This window comes from Epinephelus lanceolatus, chromosome 9, assembly GCF_041903045.1.
Source record: "Epinephelus lanceolatus isolate andai-2023 chromosome 9, ASM4190304v1, whole genome shotgun sequence".
In the NCBI taxonomy this organism is placed as follows: domain Eukaryota; kingdom Metazoa; phylum Chordata; class Actinopteri; order Perciformes; family Serranidae; genus Epinephelus; species Epinephelus lanceolatus.
In genome coordinates, this window is record NC_135742.1 from 26041181 (window position 1) to 26068681 (window position 27501).

The 27501-nt window shown below is 42.3% G+C and overlaps 1 protein-coding gene across 1 annotated transcript; it reads right to left on the reverse strand.

Annotated features, from left to right (window-relative positions):
• Positions 1-2426: 2426 nt before the first annotated feature.
• On the reverse strand, positions 2427-7283 carry slc14a2 (solute carrier family 14 member 2). The gene is made up of 10 exons (XM_033620291.2): positions 7156-7283; positions 6754-6810; positions 6461-6644; positions 5681-5870; positions 5420-5548; positions 4320-4512; positions 3754-3901; positions 3367-3501; positions 3130-3179; positions 2427-3037 (listed from the first exon to the last, which is right to left on the reverse strand). Exons 1-10 carry the CDS (start codon positions 7177-7179, stop codon positions 2615-2617), a joined length of 1533 nt encoding a protein of 510 aa, XP_033476182.2. The 5' UTR covers positions 7180-7283; the 3' UTR covers positions 2427-2614.
• Between the last annotated feature and the right edge of the window lie 20218 nt (positions 7284-27501).

Here is a 27501-nt window from a genome sequence, read left to right on the forward strand (position 1 = left end):
GGCCGAGTAAACTACGCAACTATGTACCAGCAACCACTTGCTTCATTGAGCACTGGAATGCTGCAGGCACGTTGCGCAAAAATGCATAAATGCACAGATGCACTGTACATTCAATAGAGCATAGCAGTATAGTTAAGGTCACATTTACTGACCTGATTTTACTCAACCAAACGGATGTTATTCACTTCATGACTTTTAAAATCAGTAAAAGGTCATACTCCAAGCATTGTTTGATTTTCTTACTACCAGACAAGGTGGAGAACACTTTAAACTGGAAAGTTGAGTTGTCCAACATATACTGTACCTCCACATTTGAATGTTATTATCACAACATACAGTAACTGTTCCTTAGCCTGCTGCTCCAACAAGTTTAAAGAAGGACAACCAACAAATTCTTGCACATTAGAGGGTGTTATTTATTTCATTGGCTAAAACTGTGGCACAGCAAACCCAAAATTGAACCTCTCCAAACCTACAGCAGCCTAAAACACAATCTAAAATACAAACTCAACTCAAACCCAGTCTTTATGCTACCATCACCTATGGGAGTTCCTTCATGCACTAAAAACATAGACTGTATAAAATAATGGCCATTGCCATCTTTTTGTGATTTTTTTTTTTTTTTTGTCTAATAAAAGTCTAATAATAGCAAGCAGGTGAGTTATGAAAATCACCCACGGACAGGTTTCAAGGATGTTGAAGGTAACAATAGAGAACAAAAGTGTTTATTAGTACCGGGTTGTAAACGTGTTTGTTACTGCTGTAAAGTTGGGCATTTTAACAAGGGTGTCTATGGGGAGTCACTCACCCCTGGAGCCAGCCTCAGGTGACCATTTGAGGAACTGCAGTTTTTGACACTTAGTTCGTTTTTCAGCCCCAGACGTTGCAGCTTGACAGAAAACCACTGTATAAAACATGCCAAGAACAGGCTCTGCTGGTTCCCTCTTTTCATCAGAACAGCTTGATTGAAATCACTTGAGAAAAAAACCTGCATTACAACTGAACAGCTCTATATGTGACTAAGGACACACCACAGCCTGGCCCCCGTCATGCAAATGTTCTGGCCAATATTAGGGGTCCTATCTAAGTACGTAAGCAGGAGGGCTGCGGTCACATAACCAGTGCACTGACGGGAGTGTAGAAGGAAGCTATATAAAAAGCAAATATCAGTGTAAGGAGGTTGGGCTGGAGGACAGGTCAAGCAAACACAAGACTTTGCCCAAGAAGACCGGTATTCATGTCCCATGTGAAACCAACTTTGGGTTATTTTCTCGCCCAATGTCAGCTTGGATAGGCTCCAGCCCCCCCATGGCCCAACAGGTTAAGTGGTTATGGGAAATGAGTGAATGAATATTATACAAACCGCTTTATGTACCTTTTTGTAAGATATCCTACAAACCACTGTGTGAGAATACATCGAGCTAGAGCTAAGAGCCAGTTAGCTTAGCATAAAGACTGGTAACAGGGTAACAGCAAGCGCGATTACTGGAGGTGCACGTCATCTTGAGTTAAAAATAGCGTGGCCCATAACCCTCTATCAGCAAGAAAGCATATGAGTGCATTTCCTGAATTTTCAGACTAATAAACCAAATTGAATAAAGCCAGAGGGGACCTCTGCTGCTCAGAGTAAGATTTTGACACAAACAGCTTGTCTAGAATTACGGGAGAGAAAAATGGATGTCAGTCGCCTGCAGGAAGCAGGAAACAGTGGAACCAGGAAAATGCTAAGAAGCAGTTTAATTTCATGTAAGCAATTCACATTTTTCAATAACTCGGTTGGTTCAAATTTGGGTAGGGTTCATTAGCAGTAAGTGACAGTAAATTGATGGTATGCAGGACCGATGTGACTGAAACCAATCTCATTTATATTATAAAGCCCAAATTAGCTTTAGGTCCTTAGTAGTCTTTTTGAGTCTGGAAGCACCTAAGAATGGTCTCTGTACTTAAAATAGATCAGTTTTTGCATTTCTTGCTGTGCTGAAGCTTGTGGGGTTGGTTTACAGCCAACAAACAATATTTCTCCAGAAATTAGTCAGCACATTGAATTGCATTGGGCTACATTTGATTTAATTTAAAAGCCAGCCATTCCTCCTTAGGTCCAAACACACACTCCACTATAATAATAGCACCGGAAAAAAATAAGTTGTATGTATATTGTCTGAAGATTTTTTGATTTCTTGCTTTTAATTCTTCTTTCTTTTGCATGTTGGAGAAAAGACTGTGCCCTATAACTAAATGATGAATAACAAGTGTTTTTCAGACAAGTGGGGTAGCTGATCACACCAACAGATGATGCAAGAATATTTTATATTCTACTTATTAAGTTCTTTTAGAGAACAATGAACAAACAAACATAGACCAGACTTATTATTAGAAAATAATTTATTTGAAAATATATTCATTTGATATATAAACAAGATGCCATAGAGAAAACAAATGCTACATATCATCAAATGTATCCAGTAAAAACCATCAGCTGCACTTATATATTTTTCACAACAAATACCCTGAAAGATTATTTACAGATACACTTATTTACATTTTCATACATTTGTGTTCCACTAATGTTTCCTCTCTCTTTCTCTCTTTCTGCAGAAATGCAGTATTAGACATTCTAACTCTCATTCTCACCAATAGTGACTTGGATTATTTCATTTTGTCTGATTTCTTCTTCAGTTCCCTGCTGTTCTACACCAGGTGCCTCATCTTCAGCGCGAGTTTTGTTGTTTCCAGCCTCTGATGCTTCACTCGCTGCTCTCCCCTCCTCCATCCTCTCAAGCTCTAGCCTCAGTTGCTCTTTCTCATTCAGTATCACCTCTTCTTCAATGGCTTTCTGCTGCTCCTCTTTCTCTTTCCTCTCTTTCTCAGCCTTGTCCTTTTTCTCCTGCTTCTTCATCTTCCAGTAGAAGCACAGGTTCTTCTCGGGGTAGGTGACTTTGGCCAGCGGCAGCTTGAAGATCCTCTTGGTCCCCGTGGTTAAGAGGAGGAAAGTGAGGGCGGAGAGACAGAAAGGCCAAGTGCAAGCTGGCAGACCAAACTGCAGATGAAAAAGACATCATGTTGCTGTTCATAACTTTTGTTCATTATGGGTTGATTTAATTATTGGAGTGATAGAAAATATATACTTACTGCAGACATGATATTGGCAATGGCTGAGCCGAGGTATGCACAGAAAAAAGCTGCAGAGGAGAAGAAGAGAGATAGCCTACCATGAGACTTCTTATGCCAGTGCTGTGATAAGTGTGACCACAGATTACAAATCTCTAGACGCTCTATGCCAGTGGTGCACATGTTACATGTCATGCCATTGTCCTGTCTGGATTAGATTCCTTTTTGTAGATAGTGTTCTCCTGGGCATCTACTCACCACATGTGATGGCCAGCAGGTGCACCTGCCAGGTAAGAGCGTAAAACATTCCTCCGATGGCAATGCAGGCTAACACGCAATTGTATCCCCAGAGGCCGAAGTAAATGTCTCCAAAAGGCGCTGCCAGAGCCAAGCCTACAAAATAGTACATCACAGTCATCATCACAGTCAGTTTAAGTTTGGATTGTCCTCATAAATAATGACCCTCTTGGTTATTTTACACCTTTAATGGATTTTTGGGGGCCATCTATGGAGTTGGAACAAATTGACTGTGGCTTGAATTCATTCTGTAAGCATGCAAGGAAGCAAAAATAAGTTGCGCTGTTTATTGCGGCAGCCAGACTTTTACATCCGGCTCCCTGCAGAGGTATGGTCTGGTCCTCTCACCTGAAACCATGCCCACAGCAGATCCCAGGACAGCATGAGCGCAGGTGATAGGGGAGGAGATGAAGAGTGAGATGATGAAGATTCCTCCTGTCCAAGGGTTGTCACAGCCGTAGACTTGACCAACTCCCACAGGCACCGACATGAACAGCTAAAGAGGCAGAGAGAGGAAGGTTACATAGCTGTAGATCCACAACCTGATTTATAACCGTCAGGTGCTTCCTTTGCTGAACTCTTGTGGGAGTGTGTAGAGGCTGTGACTGATTGTCATTTTACAGTCCTGGAAGCTTTGATGCACCTGTAAAACGTAAACTTATGTAGGCACTGATGTAGTGTAACCTTGTAACTGCACATTGCTCCTACAAATATTGACGATCAGATACCGCGCAAGGAACCTTTGTTAATGAGCTGATGAATCTGTGACGTCTAAATTACATAACTTTGAAATGTCAACAGAAGATAGGTAAAAGCATCTGATCCTAACATGCACTGTGTTCACAGAGAATGTACCAGCCCACAGAGAAGTTTATTATATAACATACATTAACAAATACTAGTCTGTCACTGACCTTGGCGACGTCGATTTCAGCCCAGGTGATGTTGGGCAGCTCTGAGCGAGGCTGAATGAGGACTTGAGGGAAGTGGTGGTTAAAGTGTCCGGTGGCAACCATGTGGAGACACACCAGGATGTTGAAGGGCAGAGTGAACACCGGCAGATCCCAGCGACTGTTGATAGATGCCAGGGCGCTGGACACAATTGGACTGAAACAAAGGATGCAACATCACCAGGATGAGCTTTAATCCACATTTAACTTGCACAGTTACTGAAGTATAAGTGTTTGTATCTCAATCCCCATCACAGTCTAGTTGCTTCTGCATATTTTGAGCAGGACTGTGCCACTGTCTACACGTTTTCTTCACCTAAAGTAATACTTCAACCATAAAATCATTTTTTGGAACATCAATTATTCATCCTGTGTCTTGTTAAATTCATGAAGAAAATTTCTCAAATGCCTCAATGGTGAACAAAGAATCCAAAGACTGACAAAATTCCTTACTATTTGAAAAAGACTGTCACTTAAACAGTCTCATACAATGATGAGTGCTACCCCTAGGCAAGCACATGTGTTTAAACGCACACATTTTCCCGCACATGCTGCTTGTTTGTAGTGTAGTGTGTTTTAAATAGTATGTGTTTAGGAAGTACTGAGCAAACAGCTGAGTAAATGAGACTTGGATTATACTGCGTGAGCTCTGTGAGAGTTTGTTCATGGATGTTCTCATGTAAATGTGATCCTTCATGACTTTATGAATTTTCAGTTTTTGGAGTCTTTGTCCAATGTTTTTATGAACTCAAGGTAACAGGAGTTAAATATTTGATATATAAATGGTCATTTGGAGGGTGAAGTATTACTTTAACTTACATAATTAAATCACTGATTTGCTTTATGGCTGAGTGTCTAAGCAATGATTAACTGAGATTCAGGCTAATGAATTCTGGATACAGAAGCACAAAGGAAAATACAGAGCTAAGACCTCATGGCATTTATATGGTCATACTGTAGTAAACTGATCTGTTATTGGCCTTTTTATGTCGTGTTTTGGTTAAATCATCTATTTGATATGAATCTACTGTATCATTTTATCATTAGTCATTTTAGTTTCTTACCACATCATGGACATGAAGATGTTGGGCAGCAGGAGATACCAGTACCAGTTTCCTGCATTGGAGAACACAGCCATCAGCAGACCCACCAGGATGCCATTGTAACCATACAGCCCTGCAGCTATTGCACCCCTGAAAGACATTTAGTGTTAGTGTGAAGGTATGTTGTACTGTAAATGAGTGTTCAATTCACATCCAACCCTCTTTATATATAGTAATATCTAATTTAGTGTATTATTATCTGCAGCATAACTTTGCTCAAACCTGCTCTGTTGAAGGATGAGGGCAGAAATGGTGGCAAAGAGTGTGCCCACAAAGCCGTTGAGAGCCCACCAATAGTTCTGCAGGATGAGGCCGGCAAAAATGATGAGGCCACTCAGGGGGTTGTTGACAAACATCACCTGAGCAGCTCCGCGTAAAACCCAGTCCAGCAACTGCAGCAAGAAAAACTGCTCTGGAGAGCGGAGAGAGAGAGAGAGCAGACAGAGAGCATTGACAGCTGCTTCATATGCCAAGTGAATTTTCTCAGGTATAAAATAATGACATCACAGACGTTTTATCTTATATGTACAACAGGTTCTTCTACTGGAACAAAGTAACTGTACTTCACTGGGAACATAGTATACTAGTATACATAATAGTTGAGTAAACACTCTGTAGTCTGTAGCATAAGGCACACTTTCAAGTTCCTATCATGAGTGTGTAAGTGAAACATAATTGTTTTGACAGATACCATACATTACATGCTTGTCTGTCATTTAAATCCACTCTTGAGTAACTATCTATACCAGTCACGTAACAGAGGGTGGAGTAACTGATGTACACAACGTCAGTAATTTGACAGCGACATTGTAAGACCCACTCTCACTGTTAAACAAACTCTAATCTACCTATGTTTTTTCCACAAAGGGTGTAGGGATTCAATATATATTGGCCAAGGGTACAGTGGTTATCAGAATAACATTAGTATGGTATACTGCTATTTTATAGTAATGTAATCTTCAGTAAACTGCTGCGTGGTGTGAGCAATTAGAGTTGACTTACTTTCCATCCATTTTGCAAACACTTCCATGTCTCCAGCAAAGTAGGAGACTATCTTGAGGAAGCGAACCCTGGCCCTCCTCAGCTTTGTGGGCCCTGGCTGCACAGGGTCCTTCTCCTTCTTTTCCTCATGGGAGCTGTCCTGCTCAGACGGCAGCTCAGGGTGCGCCATCAGGAGTTGGAGCTCCTGCAGCCACGGTTATGGTTAAAAATTAATGAAAGAATTCTATTCAAATGTCAAAATGCACACGGCATCTAACCCACACTGTGCATCTAAACTGTGAGCACTGACTTACTGTGAAGGTGACAGGAGAAGCAGCAGAGGTGGAGCCGTTGATATTCTTCTGAATATCCTGAGGGGAAAGAAGAAAAGGTGTCTCTCTGCAACACGTCAAGGCTTAATCACTGCTTATTATGAGTCATAAAAATATGTTATTGTGTATCAAAGAAATTTTAATTGTTGTTTAATTTGCTGCATATTATGGTGATACCTATGGTCAATGATTTGATTTAATTTTAATAAATCATCCATTACAATCAATGCACTCAGAATAGGTAATGATATACCTAACATAACCTCACACCTATAATCTTCTTTAAATATAAGTTCATTCGATCAACTGGCAAACATTCAGTTAAGTCACATTTTACTGTCCTACTGAACTTTAGAGACTTTGACCTGCAGTAAGTGCTCCTACCTTTGTGCACGGTGATCCAGGCATATGTCCCAGAATAGAGACCGGCTACATGGGTTGCCAGCTTCTCTCGAGCCCTTGCCAACTACAGAAACTTCCACGAGGAAGGCTTTATAGTGGCAGACTACAGAGAAAACCCCACCTCCTCTTCTCAGTCTTGACAGGAATCACTGACACACCACTGTGATAATCTTTGACACACCCAAGTCTCTTGGCACAAACAAAATTTCTGCCCTTTCTCCTACACTGATGAAATGATGTCAAAATTTGGTCAGGTGAAATTAAGTTCTAAAGGGGCATTATACCAACCTTACACAATATGTCTACTGTGAAAGAGGCTAGTTTGTCGATATTTATCAAGGAAAATATCTGTTTGCCTTTTTATTTATTCAATAAATGTCATTTTACCTTACATTTATCTCAAACATAACATAAAAGCACAACTACTAATCTGAAAAGTAGTTATTAGAAACCAAAATCATGATAAATTACTAAAAAGATTTTCTGATTGTTCAAGTTCAGATCAACAACAGAAAGACAAAATCAAGACAATCATGCTTGAAAAATAGATACAACAACACGGTTAAAGCACACACACACACACACACACACACACACACACACACACACACACACACACACACACACACGCGTACTGTATGTCAAGAATGACACCTGCACATGTTTTAAGGCCACAGTGATGTTGGGGCTGGTCACATGTAACTCTTTTGACACCCAGAGCAATGTAGCTGTCCTGTAGATTTTGTGTCATCACTGTTTCAGTACTCAGAGAGAAGCACTAAGAAGCAAATGTTTCTCCTAAACCACAGTGAAATCATTCTATAATGAAGGGTGTCATCTCAGATCTTCACACACAATTAAAATGACAACAAACATACAGCATGCTTAATCTGCAACTTCTTGCTTTACACAAATACGGTGATCTGTTTAAGTCAGTTAAGTCAGTTGAGACTTATTTCTAAGGAAGGGTTGGTTTTTTTGCATTTCAACTTGAAATGATACAACATAGCCTATCCTCTCCAACTGCACACAGCTGTAACCATCGATATCCTAGCATCTGTCCATCACCAACTATTTTAGTTTGCACTCATGCAGCCACCTCTTCCAAGTTTGTGTGGTTTTACTTCTGAACAGATGTAATTTCAGCACAATCTCTTCAAAGTCTTAGTACTTATTACCACACTGTGTTAATGCGCTAAAAGACAAATAATTTCCTTGATGATGACACTGATTGGAAAGTATAACATCACCAGTTCATATACACATTTTGGCATTTTGCAGAGGCAGCTATATGCGCTAACGCTAGTAGTTTATTCTAAACAATTCGACTTTATGCTTAACATTTGCTTTTATTCTCAACATTTTGACTTATTCTTGAAAAACAAAACAAAACAACACAAAATGTGGCGAGCGTAGGGGGTCTACAAATACAATGATCTGTTATATATGTTCTTTTTAAAAACTACAAAACACCATTCATACCAGAAGGGGGGAAGGGAACCTAGTCAGGAGCTGAGGCCTACTGGTGGGACAGGAGCTAGTGAGGGGATGGGGATCCAACAAACAAAAATATTTGAAAAAACTATATATATATATATATATATATATATATACGTATATGTATATATAAATCACCCAGGCACATGTGACAGTCACACACACATAATTTGTGAAATCACCTATGATCCCAGGGGAAACACAGCACACAGAAGGGAGGGATACCACTACCCAGGTCACCAGTACCACCACCACTGGCCTGCAGCAACCAAAATGGGAATAAAACTAAACAGAGTTACAACGGAAATTATTTTACCAAAATAATTTTTTGGCAAACTTTCTGGGGAAAACCTGGTCTGATTAGGAGAGACGGCATTCATCCCACTATGGATGGAACATATCTAGAAACCTGGCCATGTGTAGTAGTAATTCAAAACCCTGACAAACCAGAGTTGAGACCAGGAATCAGAGTCGCAGTCTTACACGCTTCTCTGAGCTTCTAGTGCAGTTACCCGCCCATAGTTTTTTACAAACGGTGTCTGTCCCCCAACCACCTAGTCTAAAATTAAACGAAGAGGAGTTGTGCATAACAACTTAATAAAAATTAAAACCTCTTATGTGACAGAAAGACAAAACAGGAGAATTAAATGTGGACTGTTAAATATCAGCTCTCTAACATCTAAAGCATTGTTAGTAAACAAATTAATATCAGATAATCATATTGATTTACTCAGCCTCACTGAAACCTGGCTGTGTCAAGATGAATATGTCAGTCTAAATTAATCCACTCCTCCCAGTCATAATAATACCCACATTCCTCAAGGCAGTGGCTGTTAATCAGCCCTAAACCTAAACTAGATTATAATTCATTTGAAAGCCTTGTTCTTAGTCTTTTATATCCGACCCGGAAAACCTTGCAGCCATTTTTATTTGTTATAGTGTACCATGCTCCTGGCCCGTATTCTGAATTTGTATCTGTATTCTCAGAGTTTTTATCCAGTTTAGTTCTTAAATCAGATAAAGTTATTATTGTAGGTGATTTTAACATTCATGTTGACGTTGATAATGACTCCCTGGCTACTGCGTTTATCTCATTATTAGATTCCATTGGCTTCAGTCAGGGTGTACATAAACCCACTCACTGTTTTAACCATACCCTCAATCTAGTTCTGACGTATGGAATTGAAATTCATAACCTTACAGTCTTTCCACACTATCAGATCATTATTTAATAACTTTTGATTTCTTTCTACTTGATTACACGCCACTCAGCAACAGTTACTGTACTAGATGTTTATCAGATAGTGCTGTCGCAAAATTTAAGGCAAAGATTCCATCGACATTGAATTTAATACCATGTCCTTCAGTAACAGAGGTTTCCCGTACCGACTTTAAACTCTCCCGAACTGATTATCTTGTTGATAGCGCCGCAGGCTTGCTGCGAACAACACTCAACTCTGTAGCACCTCTTAAAAAGAAGTTAACAAAGCAAAGAAAGTTCGCTCCTTGGTACAACTCTCAAACCCGAAAATTATAACAAATATCGCAGAAATTTGAAAGGAATTGGCGATTAACCAAACTGGAAGAATATCGCTTAGTCTGGGAACAAAGTCTCAAAACATATAAGAGAGACCTCTGCAATGCCAGAGCAAACTATTACTCAGCTTTAATAGAAGAAAATAAGAACAACCCCAGGTTTCTTTTCAGGTCTGTAGCCAGGCTGACTGAGAGTCACAGCTCTATTGAGCTTTGCATTCCTTTAGCCCTTAGCAGTAATGGTTTTATGAGCTTTGTTAATGACATTATTCTAACTATTAGAGGCAAAATTCATGACCTCCTGCCCTCAAACGGAACCAATCTGCCCTCAAACACAGCTGTAAGACCTAATATATATTTAGATTGCTTCTCCCCAATTTCTCTTTAAGAATTGACCCCAATGATTTCTTCATCTAAATCATCAACGTGTCTCTTAGACCCCATCCCAACTAGGCTACTTAAGGAAGTCTTACCTTGAGTTAACACTCACATATTAGACATGATCAATATATCTTTATTAACCGGCTATGTACCACAGTCCTTTAAGGTAGCTATAATTAAACCTCCTCTAAAAAAGTCCACCTTGGATCCAGAGGTGTTAGCCAATTATAGACCAATATCTAATCTTCCCTTTCTTTCAAAGATCCTTGAGAAAGTAGTCGCAGACCAGCTGTGTGATTTTCTCCATGATAATAATTTATCTGAGGAATTTCAGTCAGGATTTAGAGTGCATTATAGCACTGAGACAGCACTAGTTAAAATTACAAATGATTTTCTGATTGCTTCAGACAAAGGACTCATCTCTGTATTTGTTTTATTAGATCTTAGTGCGGCATTTGACACAATTGACCATCAAATTCTGCTACAGAGATACATCTCTACGTACTAAAGTTTGTTTTGGAGTTCCACAAGGTTCTGTGCTCGGACCAATCCTATTCACTCTATATATGCTTCCCTTAGGTAACATCATTAGAAATCATTCTGTAAATTTCCATTGCTATGCGGATGATACACAATTGTATTTATCGACAAAGCCAGAAGAAACTAATCAATTAACTAAACTTCAAAAATGCCTTAAAGACATAAAAAACTGTATGAGCACCAATTTCCTTATGTTAAATTCAGACAAAACTGAAGTTATTGTTCTTGGCCCCAAACAACTCAGAGACTCTTTATCTGATGATATAGTTTTCTCTGGATGGCATTGCTCTGGCCTCTAGCACTACCGTAAGAAACCTCGGAGTAATATTTGACCAAGATTTGTCTTTTAATTCCCATTGAAAACAAACCTCACGGACTGTGTTTTTCATCTGCGTAATATTGTGAGAATTAGGCCTATCCTGACCCAAAAAGATGCAGAAAAATTGGTCCACACTTTTGTTATCTCTAGGCTGGATTACTGTAACTCCCTATTATCAGGTAGCTCTAATAAGTCTTCGAAAACTCCCCAGCTAATCCAGAACGCAGCGGCACGTGTACTGACAGGAACTAAGAAACAAGATAATATTTCTCCTGTTTTAGCTTCTCTGCACTGGCTCCCTGTAAAATCCAGAACTGAATTTAAAATCCTTCTCCTAACTTACAAAGCTTTAAATGGTCAGGCTCTGTCATATCTTAGAGAGCTCATAGTGCCATATCATCCCACCAGAACACTGCGCTCTGAGAATGCAGGGTTACTTGTGGTCCCAAAAGTCTCCAAAAGTAGATCAGGAGCCAGATCCTTCAGCTATCAGGCTCCTCTCCTGTGGAATCATCTTCCTGTTGTGGTCCGGGAGACAGACACCGTCTCCACGTTTAAGACTAGACTTAAAGGGACAGTTTGACATTTTGGCAAATTCGCCTATTGCCATAATCCCTATAGTCATATGGGTAGGTACATTACCTTTAATTGTCAGTGCCTGCAGTTCTGAGATCAGTGGAGCAGAGCTGCCTGCTGAAATGGAGGTGAATGGTACAGCCCCTTCTCTCTCTCAAAACTAATCAAATACACCATCAAATGACTCCAAAACGCTCTAGTGGAAAACACATGGCTTGCGCATTCCCCACGCTATGAAATAATAATGTATAATTAAGTAACATTACGACACATGAAGCAAATATTTGGAACTACTTTCTTGAGTAAACCACTGGGCAGACTGACACAGTGCGCAGCTGAGACAGTGCCGTAGTTATTGCTTGTAGCCATTTGCGGTATCGTCAGCTGGACACACCAGAAGGTTTGAGGAAAGTTTACAAGTGTTTTCGTAAATCATGGTTTACACATGCATTGTAAAAGGTTGCAGTAACAAGCCGAAGACATGGAGCAAAGTGAAGTTTCACGTAGTTCCAACCAGTAATACGGACAGGATGAAACAATGGCTATTTGTGCTGGACATCGACCCCAACACGCCTGTGGAAATGGTCCGGAAAATGTTTGTGTGCTCCTGCCATTTTTTACTGGAGGACTACGCTGAAAGGATGGAGCGCAGAAGCTCAGGAATAGTTCAAACTCCTTTCTTGAGAGACACTGCCATACCATCTGTCAGCATCACTAAACGAGCAGACGTGGTAAGTGATTGTTGTGTATTTTGCTCAGCAATCTGTCTGCTGTAACGTTACCTCCATGTTGAGTAACATTAGCCTACAACCCAAGCATGGTAAATAAGGCTAAAATGCAAATGTTGTTGTGGTTATGTTATGGATAAGTGCTTGCCCAGAGCATATAGTGAAGTGACTGGCATTACTTCTCATTGTTGGGAATAAACAGACTGCTAGGGAGCATTTTATGTTTATGTTTCTTCAGGAGTTGTGGTGATTTATGACTGTGGAGTTAGCATGTTCTCCCCGTGTTCCAGTGATTATTTTGAGGCGTACTATATATTTATATTGCACAGGTGTACCTAATAAAGTGGCCAGTAAGCACCACATTTACACTACTGGCTCTGGGTCTCACCTCAGCCCCTGGTTGCTCGGCAGCCTCAACCTCTCTTCTTGCTCTCTCTTCTTCCAAAACCTGTAAGTCTTCCTCTGTAAATTCTGGCTTCTTCTCAACAAACTTGTTGTTTTGATGACGGGAGTAACTGCACTAAACATACGCTGTTTGAAATCACTCTTACTCTTACTCACTCACTTACATTATTATTTCATAGTGTGGTGAATGTCTAAGCTACAAGTTGTCCACAAGAGCGTTTTGGAGTCATTTGATGGTGTATTTGATAAGTTTTGAGGGAGAGAAGGGGCTGTACCATTCACCTCCATTTCAGCGGGCAGCTCTGCTCCACCAATCTCAGAACTGCAGGCACTGACAATTAAAGGTAATATACCTACCCATATGACTATAGGGATTACGGCAATAGGCGAATTTGCCAAAATGTCATACTATCCCTTTAAGACTTTCCTTTTTGATAAAGCTTATAGTTAGGGCCAGTTCAGGCTTGCCTTGTACCAGCCCCTAGTTAGGCTGACTTAGGCCTAGTCTGCCGGGGGACCTCCTATAATACACCAGGCACCTTCTCTCCTTCTCTCTCTCTCTCTCTCTCTCTCTCTCTCTCTCTCTTTTGCTGACACTCATGTCCTGTTACTGCATCTCGCTAACTCGGCTGTACTGCATGTCACTATCTCAGCTTCTTTTCTGTAGCCTTTGTGCTCCACTGTCTCGCAGGTTAACTTATATCACAGCGGCGCCTAGATAGTGTGACGTGTGTGCTTTTGCTGCTGCCGTGGTCCTGCCCGATGCCTCCTGCTCCTGCTGTTATCATTAGTCATACTTCATCTTCGTCTTCGTCTTCATTGTCCTCCGCTTATCCGGGTCCGGGTCGTGGGGGTAGCAGCCTCAGCAAAGAAGCCCAGACAGTCCTCTCCCCAGCCACTTTCATCAGCTCTTCCGAGGGAACCCCGAGGCGTTCCCAGGCCAGCTGGGCGATGTAATTCCTCCAGCGTGTCCTGGGGCGGCCCCAAGGTCTCCTCCCAGTTGGACATGCCCTGGCTCCTCTCGATGTGGAGGAGCAGCGGCTCTACTCCGAGTCCCTCCCGGATGTCCGAGCTCCTCACCCTATCTCTAAGGCTGAGCCCAGCCAGCCAAACTCATTTCGGCCACTTGTACTTGCGATCTCATTCTTTTGGTCACTACCCAGAGCTCGTGACCGTAGGTGAGGGTTGGAACGTAGATCTACCGGTAAATTGAGAGCTTTGCTTTCTGGCTAAGCTCCCTCTTCACCACAATGGACCGGTTAAGCGCCCGCATCAGCAGTGATGCGGGCGCTCCATCCTACCCCCACTCGTGAACAAAATCCCGAGATACTTAAACTCCTCCACCTGAGGCAGGACCTCCCCCCCGACCTGGAGTGGGCAATCCACCCTTTTCCGGCTGAGGACTATGGCCTCAGACTTGGAGGTGCTGATTCTCATTCCAGCCGCTTCACACTCGGCTGCGAACCGTCCCAGCGAGAGCTGGAGGTCACTGTTTGATGGAGCTAGGAGGACCACGTCATCCACAAAGAGCAGAGACAAGATCCTCCCGTCACCGAACCTGACACCCTCCACCACTCGGCTGCGCCAAGAAATTCTGTCCATGAAAGTTATGAACAGAACCGGTGACAAAGGGCAGCCCTGGCAGAGTCCAACCCTCACCAGGAACAGGTCCGACTTACTGCCTGCCACACGAACCAGACTCGTGCTCCTTCGGTACAGGGACTGGATGGCCCTTAGCAAAAGGCCACCAACCCCATACTCCCGGAGCACCCCCCACAGGATGCCCCTGGGGACACGGTCGTAAGCCTTCTCCAAATCCACAAAACACATGTGGACTGGTTGGGTGAACTCCCATGCCCCCTCCAGCACCCTGTCGAGGGTAAAGATCTGGTCCGCGGTTCCGGGTCCCGGACGAAAACCACATTGCTCCTCCTCAATCCATTCCGCATTCCCCCCCTGAGGTCCCGGACGGTTTGCCAGAACCTCTTTGGAGCCGATTGATAGTCTTTCTCCATGGCTTCACCGAACTCCTCCCATGCCTGAGTTTTTGCTTCTGCGACTGCCGCTGCTGTGCTCTGCTTGGTCCGCCGGTACCCGTCAGCTGCTTCTGGAGACCCACAAACCAACAATGCCCTGTAGGCCTCCTTCTTCAGCCTGACGGCTCCCCTCACCTCTGGTGTCCACCAGTGGGTTTGGGGGTTACCGCCGCGACTGGCCCCCGCGGCCTTGCGGCCACAGCTCACAACAGCCACCTCGACAATGGCAGAGCGGAACAAGGCCCATTCGGAGTCAATGTCCCCCTCCGCCCTCAGGACGCGGTCAAAGCTCTCCCAGAGGTGGGAGTTGAAGATCATCTTGACAGGTTCTTCCGCCAGGCGTTCCCGGCAGACCCTCACTGCTCGTTTGGGCCTGCCAGGTCTGCGCAGCGTCCTCCCCTGCCACCTGATCCAACTCACCACCAGGTGGTGATCAGTTGACAGCTCTGCTCCTCTCTTCACCTGAGTGTCCAGGACATATGGTCGCAGGTCAAATGATACAACTACGAAGTCAATCATTGACCTGCGACCTAGGCTGTCCTGGTGCCACGTGCACCGATGGACATCCTTATGCTTGAACATGGTGTTAGTTATGGCCAAACTGCGATCCGCACAGAAGTTCAATAACTGAACACTACTCGGGTTCAGATCGGGCAGGCCGTTCCTCCCAATCACGCCCCTCCAGGTCCTGCTGTCATTGCCCACGTGAGCGTTGAAGTCCCCCAGCAGAACAAAAAGGGCGGGTACTCTGAACTGCTGTTCGGCGCATAAGCGCAGACAACAGTCAGGACCCATTACCCGACCCGAAGGCGCAGGGACGCAACCCTTTCGTCTACTGGGGTGAACCCCAACGTACAGGCAGAGAGTCTGGGGGCTATCAGAAAGCCCACCCCAGCCCTCTGCCTCTCACCCGGAGCAACTCCAGCAAAGGAGAGAGTCCAACCCCTCTCAAGGACTTGGGTTCCAGAGCCTGAACTATGTGTCGAGGTGAGGCCGACTATATCTAGCCGGTAGCACTCAACTTCTTCCACAAGCTCCGGCTCCTTCCCCGCCAGAGAGGTGACATTCCATGTCCCAAGAGCCAACTTCCGTAGCCGAGGATCGGACCGCCAAGGCCCCCGCCTTGGTCTGCTGCCCGATCCACACTGCACCGAACCCTTCTGGATCCCTCTGCGGGGGGTGGGCCTGCAGAGGGACGAGCCTTTGTAGCCGGTTCGGGATGGGTGAAGGCCCGGCCACCAGGCGCTCACCCATGGGCCCCAGCCCCAGGCCTGGCTTCAGGGCGGGGCCCCGGTAACCCTCCGGGCCAGGTACACCAGCTCTTGTTATTTTCCATCATGAAGGGTCTTTTGAACCATTCTTCGTCTGACCCTTCGCCCAGAACCAATCTGCCATGGGAAACCCTACCAGGGGTGAAATGCCCCCGACAACACAGCTCCTAGGGTCATTAGGGCACTCAAACTCCTCCACCATGATAAGGTGACGGTTCTCGGAGGAGAAGTCATACTTCTACTGTTATTATACATATATGGTTATTGTCACACATGTACACTATCAGATATTAATATATACTTTCAACATATTGTACCACAATAGCCATAATTAGAATTCTATTATTACTTTAATTAATGTTGTTGTAAGCTATTGTCATTACCGTCTGTCCTGCATCTCTCTCTGTCTCTGTCTCTCTTTCTGTCTTATTGTGTCATACGGATTACTGTTAATTTATCATGTTGATCTGTTTTGTACGACATCTATTGCATGTCTGTCCGTCCTAGAAGAGGGATCCCTCCTCACTTGCTCTTCCTAAGGTTTCCTAAGGTTAAAGGTTTTTTTGGGGGGGAGTTTTTCCTTATCCGCTGTGAGGGTCCTAAGGACCGAGGGATGTCATATGCTGTAAAGCCCTCTGAGGCAAATTGTGATTTGTGATATTGGGCTTTATAAATAAAATTGATTGATTGATTGATTGATTGATTGATAAGACAAAATATACAAACTGAGGAAAAATGGGCAGGTGACAACAACAATCTAAACAAATAAACCGCCCAGAAACAAAGAGATGAATAAACAAAGTAAAGTAACAAAAACACTTGCCCCAAACACATATCTAATTTACACAAAGAAATCAAATTAATCAAAACCAACTATTGAAATTAAATGGAAAGTTAAAGGGGCTGATCTAAATTTATTAACAAAATAAACAAAGATAAGGGAGTAACTCAACACAATCACGCAATTTAAATAAGGGAATTAAATCCAGGCATCTGCAGTCCACTGCGCAGCCAAGCCGGCTGTAGCCAAAACTGCAAGGCAGACTAACTACTGCCCGAGCCACAAAGCAAGCACACAGTAATACAGAGCTTGGACACAGCTGGAGACAAAGCAAGAGAAAAAGCAGGAGACAAAGCAGCAGCAGCTCCAATCAGCTGGTGGTGACGTCAGGTGGACTTGGCCAGCTGATGAGCATTTCCTAAGGTAAATGTAAAATTAGCATTGCTAAGCTAAAAGGTAAAAATTAGGCTTTCGAGAGCTACAATAAAAAACAGCATACCTGTTTGTAGAGTCTAATATGCACAAGGAGAGGCTGGGACCTAGACAACTGACTGGAGGAACAGCCAGAGACGTTGATGCTCCAGTAGGTCGAGCCATTGACGAGCTATGTCAGGTAGTACTGGCACTTAGGGCGTAGTTTGGGTCACTGCGGTCTACAATTAACCACTGATATGTAGGCCGTGCCCCTGTAGTTCTTCTCCATAGCTACAACGAAACTCACTACACCAAAAGTAGTTACTTACTATGGTGCAACAGCACCACAACAGCCTAATCTGCTATACAAACCCTCACCAGAACTGGCACGAAGATCCACTGGAAACCACTGCTGCTTTGTCTTCTTAAGCTGTCCAAGGTGCCTACAAGAAAAACAACATTAGCGCGCCGAAAAGAAAAACAGTGAAAAATAACAGCAGTAAAAAAAAGCAACACATGTCTTTGCCTTTGGAAGAGTAAGTCCTGCTCGCAACCATTTGCTGCATGTCATCCCCCCCCATTTCACTCTCTCCTGTCCATTATAAAGGCAAAAGCCCCAAAAAATACTCTTTAAAATACAATTTGCTTTAAGTCTGGGCCCCTATTCTCAAGCTTATCGGGGTGTTCCATTTCTTCATCTGTTATTGTGAATAAATTTGTGATTTGAATTGAATTGTTTCAGCTTTTGGGGGTCAGAAAGGCTCACAAGATAAATAAATAATTTCACCCCTGTAAGCCTCCAACAGTTATTGAAATAAACCCATATAAGGAGTTTAAAAGGGAAATGTCTCGTAGGTGGCTCCGCTAAAAACTTTACCATCATCACATGATATCAAAGTCACATTATCATAAACAGCAGACACACACATGCGCACACATACACTTACAGATGGATAATGCGAGCACAGAGGAGAATGTTTGTTCCTCTGGCATTTATTTAGTCGTTAAGCACAATTAAAGTAGAGTTAGAGAGAAGATGAGCAACATTGATTGCTACCACAGACATCTCTTCATCACTGAAGAAGGAAGCGGAGTAGCCTGAGATTTACAACAATTTCTTCAAACTACTCAAAAGGGGAATGAAGAATGTTGTTTGCTTTTCAACAGATCCTGCAATTGTGTAAAATATTTCATAGTAATATTCAAGTTATTCTTGTATTTTTTTTTACATGCACAAAACAAATCAATCATATCAGTGCAACTTCTATTACTTCACGTAAATGTAGCTCTTTATACTGTGAGCTCTTTCATTTTTCACTTTCACTTAAAAGAAATATGGTGAAGTTAAATCTTTAAGTAGGTCATGGCATTTATGGCAGCTGTTGAGTCACCATATCATGTCATCGTGTTCATCAGCAAGTTCAACCTGTCAGTCCTCTTGCTTGAGGCAGTGACTGAATGGACAAGGTCTTCAACCCTCATGTTTTACCGGTCCTTCTGTCTTAAAGGCATAAATTCAAAGGTGTCACACCGGTCATATAGCACTGCTTTAGCACTGCTGCATGGTATGTGAGACTTTGTGTTTCGACATCATTAAATGTGTTATAGTGCATTTGGTCAAATTAACACACCATATTTTTACACTTCAATGCAACAATATTTGACGCTTCAACACTTCAGGTAGATTTTCTACACCTTAAGATGTGTCATTTTGGCATGTTAACACAAAACCTGTCACAGCCAAAGGGTTGTTCTACACATGTGTTGGACAGTTCATAGGACACACAAACCAATATTAGGCTAAGCTATGGCTCATCTAGAGTTGCTTGTAGTTATCATGACGATAAACTGTTTATGTAATAGTGATAATATTGTGGTGGATTAACACTTCTACAAAAGATACGCCCCTGTGCTAACAAGGTAAGTTTAAGCCAAGGTGAGATATGCTAGAGGGAGATGAAAGAAGTGAAAGAACAGAGTATATTGATCATTCTTTAATGTTTGCTTTTCCATATAATGGTGACAATACAAAGGGCACTTGTTGGTGAAGACTCTCAGTCATCCATGTCATGGTAATCCTAAGTACTGTATCATAGGCAACATCCTCAAGCAAGTCCAGTTGCCTACGATATAGCACTTTGGACAAAGGGCACTTATACTGTATTCACTATAAAGGTTAATGTGGTCAGTATAAGCCACACTGTTTTAAATCCAATTTGTTCAGCATCTTAAATGTGACGTCACCTGTTGCACATTGGAATGGGCACAAGCAGCATTTGGGCTGAGGGACTGAGAGTGACGCCAGCAAGGTGTTGCACATAAAGTCATTTTTAAACGCATGATGTAAGATAAAATGCGGGTTATGTGATGTGAATTAAGTGTAAGATACGAGCTGTGAGTAAACTGTGATTCTGTATAGTTTGCAGTGTTGTAGTATTTAAGCAAGTTTTTGATCTCCATTCTGGTGCAAGATAGACTTTGAAAATGCTAGCCAACCCTGGTACACATAGCAACAATTATCTCATTCAATTTCAGTTTCAATATCGATAACAATCATTTCCAAATCTGCGTCTGCTTGTAATATTACCAGTCCTTCCTCTGGAACATTCACGTTTGTGCCATCAATGATTTAAGAGGAATGACAGCAAATGTCTAAGCAACCATGTACAATGCTGTATACTTGATCTTTAACATTGAATCCTGTACTTGGCAGTGGGCTACATATGCATTACAGTATTTCTTCAGAGGAAAGAAGATTGGATTTTATTGTATAGATTATACCCTCCCCTATTTCCTGAGGCTCATAGAGATGTTACAGATTAAGTAAATTATAACAGGCAGAGCACCGCTCTTTTGTCTGAAATACTGTTGGTTCAATGTGTACAAAACAAATGAGTTAGTAGTGAGCAATAGATGGGATTGATCCTAAATCCCAATGAGTGGACATGGAGATTTCTGTAGCTTCTAAATCTTTACTGTTCCCCACTGAAGTTCCAGTTAGCTTCTTCTAAATCACAAGTCTGGCTTACCTGTGACGACCCCTCCCGTGCGTCTGCTCTGATTGGCCTGCATGTGTTTTCTCCTCCCCTCTCAGGTAGTGGGTTGGCAGTGCAGGTCATTAGTGAGCAGACTCACCTGGGCTGATGAGTATGAAAGCCTACATAGCTGCCACATAAATCTGCTTCACTCTCTCACAGTTCTCTCAGCTCAGGGTCAGCTAGGGGTTAACCCCCTAACCCTACCCCCCCAACCCTAACCCCTAACCCCCTACCCCTCAGCTCAGGACTGTAGAAACATGCTGGTGCAACATGTTTCTACAGTAGCCCATAAATGAGGTCCATGCTTACAAATACATTACCAGGTATGCCCTTTGTTAGCAGTGTTAAGAGTCAATACAGAGACAACATGAAACTACCAGGACTCCAGTACCAGAAACATGTGGTCTGGACTGAGAGCTATCACAGACTACAAAAGGAAAAGCAGCACCGCTGAGGTAATGTCTGCATCTGTCCCAGATGAACTGAACTCTGTCTATGCACACTCTGAGAACAACCTCCCAGCTGAGACAGAACAAAAGGCCCGGGACCCCTGCTCACTGATAATATCTAGGGCAGATGTGTGCATATCCTTCAGAAAGATTAAATCCCACGCAAGGTGCCTGGACCTGATTGCATCCCTGATTGAGCTCTTAAGGTGTGTGCAGATCAACTGGCAGATGTCTCCAAAGACTTTTTCAAAAAGGTGGTCTACCAACTACAGCCCAGTAGCACTTACCTCCACCATCATGAAGCGCTTTGAGCAGTTAGTCAAGTCCTTCATCACCTCCTTCCACCCTAGCTGAACTCACTTCAATTTGCATACAGGCAAATTGAAATATTGTGCCCTCCAAGCATGTCATCAAGCTCAGAGACCTTGGACTTAACACCGCACTCTGGGATTGGATCCCAAACTTCCTGACAGGCAGACACCAGGCTGAGCTGATAGACACCACCACATTCCCCATCCCGACTCTTAATATGAGAGCACTTATATTCTTTCTCCTTTCCTCTAAAACATCCCTTATAAACCCAGTATTTACTAAAATACTTGCAGTAAGTGATTTCTATTTTCCTTTAACATTAACAATTGTTACTCTCTTGTTCTGCTGTGACTTCTTGGCTTAAGCCCTTTGCTCCTCTGGGGAGGATAGGCCACTGACAAATGTCCTCCATTTCACTAGATCTCCCCAACTGAGCCCACTCCTAGAAATTTTGGTCTGAACACCTCTTCTCCAGCTGTTCTTGGGTCGACCTTTTTTCCTAGCTCCTTGTGGTTTCTATTTCAGGGCTTGTCGGGTGATGTTTGTGGCAGTTTTTCTGAGGGTGTGTCCAATCCAACTCCACTCTCTCCTTAGAATTTGTCAGTCAGCGGGAACCTGGTTTGTTCTTTTCCACAGGTCTGCATTGCTTAAAATGTATTTTCCTGAGGCAGGTGTTCATGAATGTTTGCAGCCTGATAGTTGTGTGTTTTGTGATCAATACAGCAACACCTACTGTTTTGAACTCCAGATCTTCCTGAGCATGTTAAACACCACCCTAGCCTTATTGCTCTTGCTTTTTATGTCGGCCTTGTTCTGCTGTATCTGCATTTAATTACCAGAAGGAACTGATATTTTATATGTAAGTTAAGACAAATTATGGTAAATGTCTGGAAACTACACTTTAAATCATGCTGTTTCATAGAGCATTACCATTATTTTGTTTAATATATTACATATATATATATACTATATTTTATTCCAGTGTCTGAACTTCTGCACTATCTCATGTTTAGAGTCCCGTTTTTCACTTGCATGATTTTCTTTTTATACATATGTAATACTGGAGGGAACCTGAGCTCTCAGGCTTTCATTGCCAACAGCTGTTCCTCTGTGATTCCATATGACAAAAAGGAACTTGCAACTTGAAACCTAACAGTTTAAACTGTATTTATTTATTTATGGCATGCCAAGTTTCTGTGACACAAATGATATGGTTAAAGTAGCTTTACATGTTAGTTATGTAACTGTCATTGGACTAACATGACTGGAGTTATCTAACTGTGCACAGAGGTTTTGAAAAACCAGAGCACTGACCTATTAACATGAAACAGCCACTTGAACGACAAAGGGATAAAGACGAGTAGGTTGGCAGTGACATCTAGTGGAGAGATAAGAAATTACACAACTGTGTCTTATTAGAATCACCTTTATTCGCCAAGTATGTTTACATATGCAAAGTGTAAGTACATTTCTTTCAGTGTATGAACACATAAATAGACATCACAGCCAGGAATGAGGAAAAGGCTGGAAAAATAAAGGTAAGACAGTGACAGATGATATGTACAATAAAATTATAAACTATAATGGGAGCAGTGGGTTTTTGGTATGACAGGATTACTGACACACTGATTTAACTGATAATCAGAGCGGCAGCCTGCGAAAAGAAACTGTTCTTGTGTCTGGTTGTGTTGGTGTTCAGTGTTCCAGCGCCTCCCAGAGGGGAGAAGTCAGAACAGGTTGGCACAGGTCTGTCCTCTCCTCCATGATCACTTGGCCTGTTGACCTCACGCTGGATTAAACCTACAGAGCCTCTTCACTACAGACTGAGGAGGTTTTCTCATAGATGATACACAAACTCGCACAAATTCAAACTAATAAGACCAAGCTGCACGCAGGATCAGACACTCCTGCCCTTATTTTTACAGAAACAGATCTGACGAGATTAGAAAAGGCAGCAATTCAATGTTTTCATGCAGCCAGCTTGCCCTCATGCACACACAAAAAGTACAGGGCTATGTATGTGTTTGTTTCTCTCTGTGTGTGTGTGTGTGTGTGTGTGTGTGTGTGTGTGTGTGTGTGTGTGTGTGTGTGTGTGATGGGGTGGTGGGTGGTGAGGGGGCTCTCCAGCCTCTGCCAGAGTCTATGGAACTTGATACTTGATGACTCCCCATCACAAGAATGTGAGTTTCCTTCTCTCGGAGCATCTGGCCCGACGCCCGGCCACATCTCCATCTGTGTGTTTGTGTGTATGTGTGTGAGAGTGTGTTACTTGTTACTATTTGCCCCTTTTTCAGAATGAGTGGCCTCTTTCAGCGCAGTGAGACATTCTTTCTATGATGGTTTGTCTGATTTGTTTTCTTAGTCCTCTTGCTAACGTGCTGTCACTTTCATTTGTGACTTTCTGTCAGGGAAAAAAGGTCACTCGTCCAGGCTTTGAGCCACAGGGGTCTCATTACAGGGGACAGAAATTAAAAATGAAAATCAGATTTCAAGTGTTTGTTTCTCGCAGATTTTCAGATTACATGAAGATTTATTAGGATTCGAATAACCTGAAAATAAGTGGTGTTACTAACCAGCCCACCCAGATGTTATTTAATGGACAGAGGCATTTTATGCTTCTTCATTGTAACAGGAAATTCCCTGGGCAGAGGGTAACACATTAACAGTCACACTCACAATATGAATATCATGTTTCTGCTGCCCTCCAGTGGTTTTAACTCCTCATCTTGCTACATGTAAAAGTTTACCTCAGGGTGTCTCAGCACCTCAGACTGTAAAAATAATGGACGTTACAACAGTAATGTCAACCATTGGTTTGTGGACTCCCATTTAAAAGCCTCCAGTTCGGCATTTCAGCCATCGCCATCTTGTATTTTTGGAGTCAGAAGTGACCATATTCGGGCAAGAGGGTGGAGCTGTGGAGAAACAAGGGTGGATCTGACTAAGAGGCTGAGGGCACTATAGGCAGACAGCCTGTCACTCAAAGCAGCCTGCCCTTATTGCTAATTATGTGTAACATTAAGCCTTAATAAAATGTAGATGAATTATAAAAATGCACCCCCTGTACAGCTGTCATGAAGCGGGAAGTTAGTTTTAGAGACCAATGCTGTTTTTGTACCAACATGTTTATATAATTTAGCATGGGTGTCTATGGGGATTGAACTGGCTTTTGGAGCTGGCTTCAAATGGCGATTCAAAGAACTGCAGTTTTTGGCTCTTCTGTGTTGGCTTCATTTCTCAGTTACGAAGGTTACCGCTTGCTTAGTGCTGTGTGACATCACTGCTGAGAGCAACAGACTGGAAACTGTTGACCAGAGAGGGCAGTGAGGTGCTCCCTTTCAACCTGGTAAGTTCTTCTTTAACTTCCTTTCCTGGGATCATCTGCGTAGGTTTCATGTCGATATTGTTGGGCAGGGGTACAGATATGAAACGAAGGGTCTGGGGGTCCTCCACCCCAAAATTTTGAGCATAAAACACACAATTTCCTGAATTCTGTTGAATTTTTGTGCACCAATTTGTGCATTTTCTGCATCAGTTCATGTAAATGCCTGTAATGTTGTCGAAATAAAAAACCTCTGCTACTTTAATGTTTTTATTGTGGGGGATAAATGCACATATTCCACATATTTAGGGGAACGTGTTCCCTGCATCCCCCCAAAACCTACAGCTATGTCTGGGCGCGAACTGAGGAAACCTTCACAGACGTAGGATAACAACACCACAATACTGCAGGGGCACAATTAACTACTGGTTATGTTTCCTGGTTATTAAATCAAGATTGCTTGTCTGAAAGGAAAATGCTTTAGCTGAAGAAAATAAATGTGAACAATACCTGTCTTTAATATTGGCTTTAACATTTTAAATAGAATACAGCATTCTTTCTGTTCTAAAATTAACGGCATTAAGAATTGTTCTGTATAAAAAACATGAAGTAGAGGCCAGTTAATGTGATATCCAATTCTTTCCCTTAAAGGAAACCTGAAAATTCAGGATGGGGAAAAAATAGTGTCACCTCCCAGGAAATATCTGTGTGTGTGTGTGTGTGTGTGTGTGTGTGTGTGTGTGTGTGTGTGTGCGTGCGCGCAGGTGCGCCAATGACAACCTTTTCTCAGCACTTTCTGCATTCTCTGCATTTTTGCACTTTGTAAAAGTCGACATAAATGGCCAAAAATGGTCAAATATTTCAGCTCCTTTTTTTCTCCTCAGAAGCGTCAACATAAAATCCATCATGTAGCTAATTTATTAAAAGACACTGACACTGGAGAGAGGATAGACGTCTGCTGTACTTTATTACACCCTTATGCTGCCTTTGTAATTTCAACTATTTTCAACAGAACAAACTGTTTTTATTTTAATGCTGTAAAACACCTCTTTTATCAAATTGCATTTTCTTAATCAACACACACATGCAAGGGACAGTTTTAGCATGTCTACAGTATAAACCCTAATCACCTGAACAAAAAACATTATTTATCCTTCATATTTTGTAACATATTATGACCTCATGTAATAATGCCACCAGTTGGTGAGTCACTCAAAATCTATAGACTTTAATTTGTTCCTGAAAACATTTGAAATAGGCAGTAAGAGTATTTTTGATTTATATTTGATCAGCGCTGCCTAGTTAGACAGTTTGCCCGCAGTTTATAAGCAGTGATTTACACGATTGACAGCTGCTTCAGAGGCTCCTCAGCTCTGACTGGTCGTACATTGATGATTACATTTATGTTGAACATTTCCAAATAGTTTTAGAAATCCCAGTATACTGTATTTCACTCGCCATAGATGTAACCATTTATTGCAACAAATGGAAATACAGTTATGCTTGGTGCTGACGGCTCCACTCTTAAGATGCTCCCTGAATCAGACAAACAGCATGCTGAACCAAAAACAGGGAGCGCAATGCAGAAAACCTCCCTGGGTGTACAAGCAAAGGCCCAAAGCAAGACATGAAATATCTTTTTCACCTTTAAGCCATCTTAGGAATTAGGAAGGTGGAGGGTGGGGTGGAAGAGGCAAAGCTTTGCCAGCAGCAGCAGCAGCAGCAGTGTGTGACAGCACTGGTGTAGCAGGTATCAGTGAGTAGGAGGCCATATTTAAATGGACCGTTTTGTTGTGAGAATGGGCTATGATTGGTGTGTGACTCATTAGAAGCGATGATCCAATCAGCTGGCTGTCAGCTGGTTACAGCTGGGGAGTATGACTTCCTGTCCTGCATGAACTAATGCAAAGCTTAAGTTCTTCTCCCTTGGCAGCCACTGATTTCTGTTGATCTTTGTGTGCAGTTTGTCAGTCCAGCACGGCGAACATCAACTCTGTATGTTTGTCAAAGTTACATTAGCATTCTTAGATTTTCAAATCATCCTGCACAAATGCAAAACAGCACTGACATATAACAACAGTGTCACAATGACAGTAAATAATAATGCAGACATGGTGTTCACTGTGATTTATTACACAACTGACTTTGATTTAGAAAACTTTAATGTCCCCAAGGGGGCACTTTGTGGTACAGCACAGTAAATAATAAACATGGTGTATGCACAATTAATACACAGAACAACAAGACACCACGAAAATCCATGATCACAACCTTTCAATAATTAATAAGATGCTTGTTGTGCATCTCTGTGTTTGGCAATATAATATAGAAGCTCTCACTGAAGATTTGTAAAATAGAATAAAAGTTTTATAATCAGTATTTAAAAAGTTCAGTTTTTTTTGAGAAAATAGATGCGCTGTTGGCCCTTTCTATAAACATCATCGGCACATTGATCCCAGGAAAGCTTGTGGTCTACGAAATATCCCAGGTACTTATACTTCAGCACCGCCTGAATCTCCTCTCCTCTAATCGTAGCTGCAGTGGCTGGTGGATGGCCCCTAAAATCAAAGATCATCTTCCATGTGTTCAGATTAAGATGTGATGCCTCACACCAGTCAATAAACTCAGGACTGAGCCATGTTCTTAATCTTACTCCTCTAACAGGCTGACCAAAGTCGTGTCATCTGCAAACTTTATAATGTGGTGACCGAGGACACAGCAGA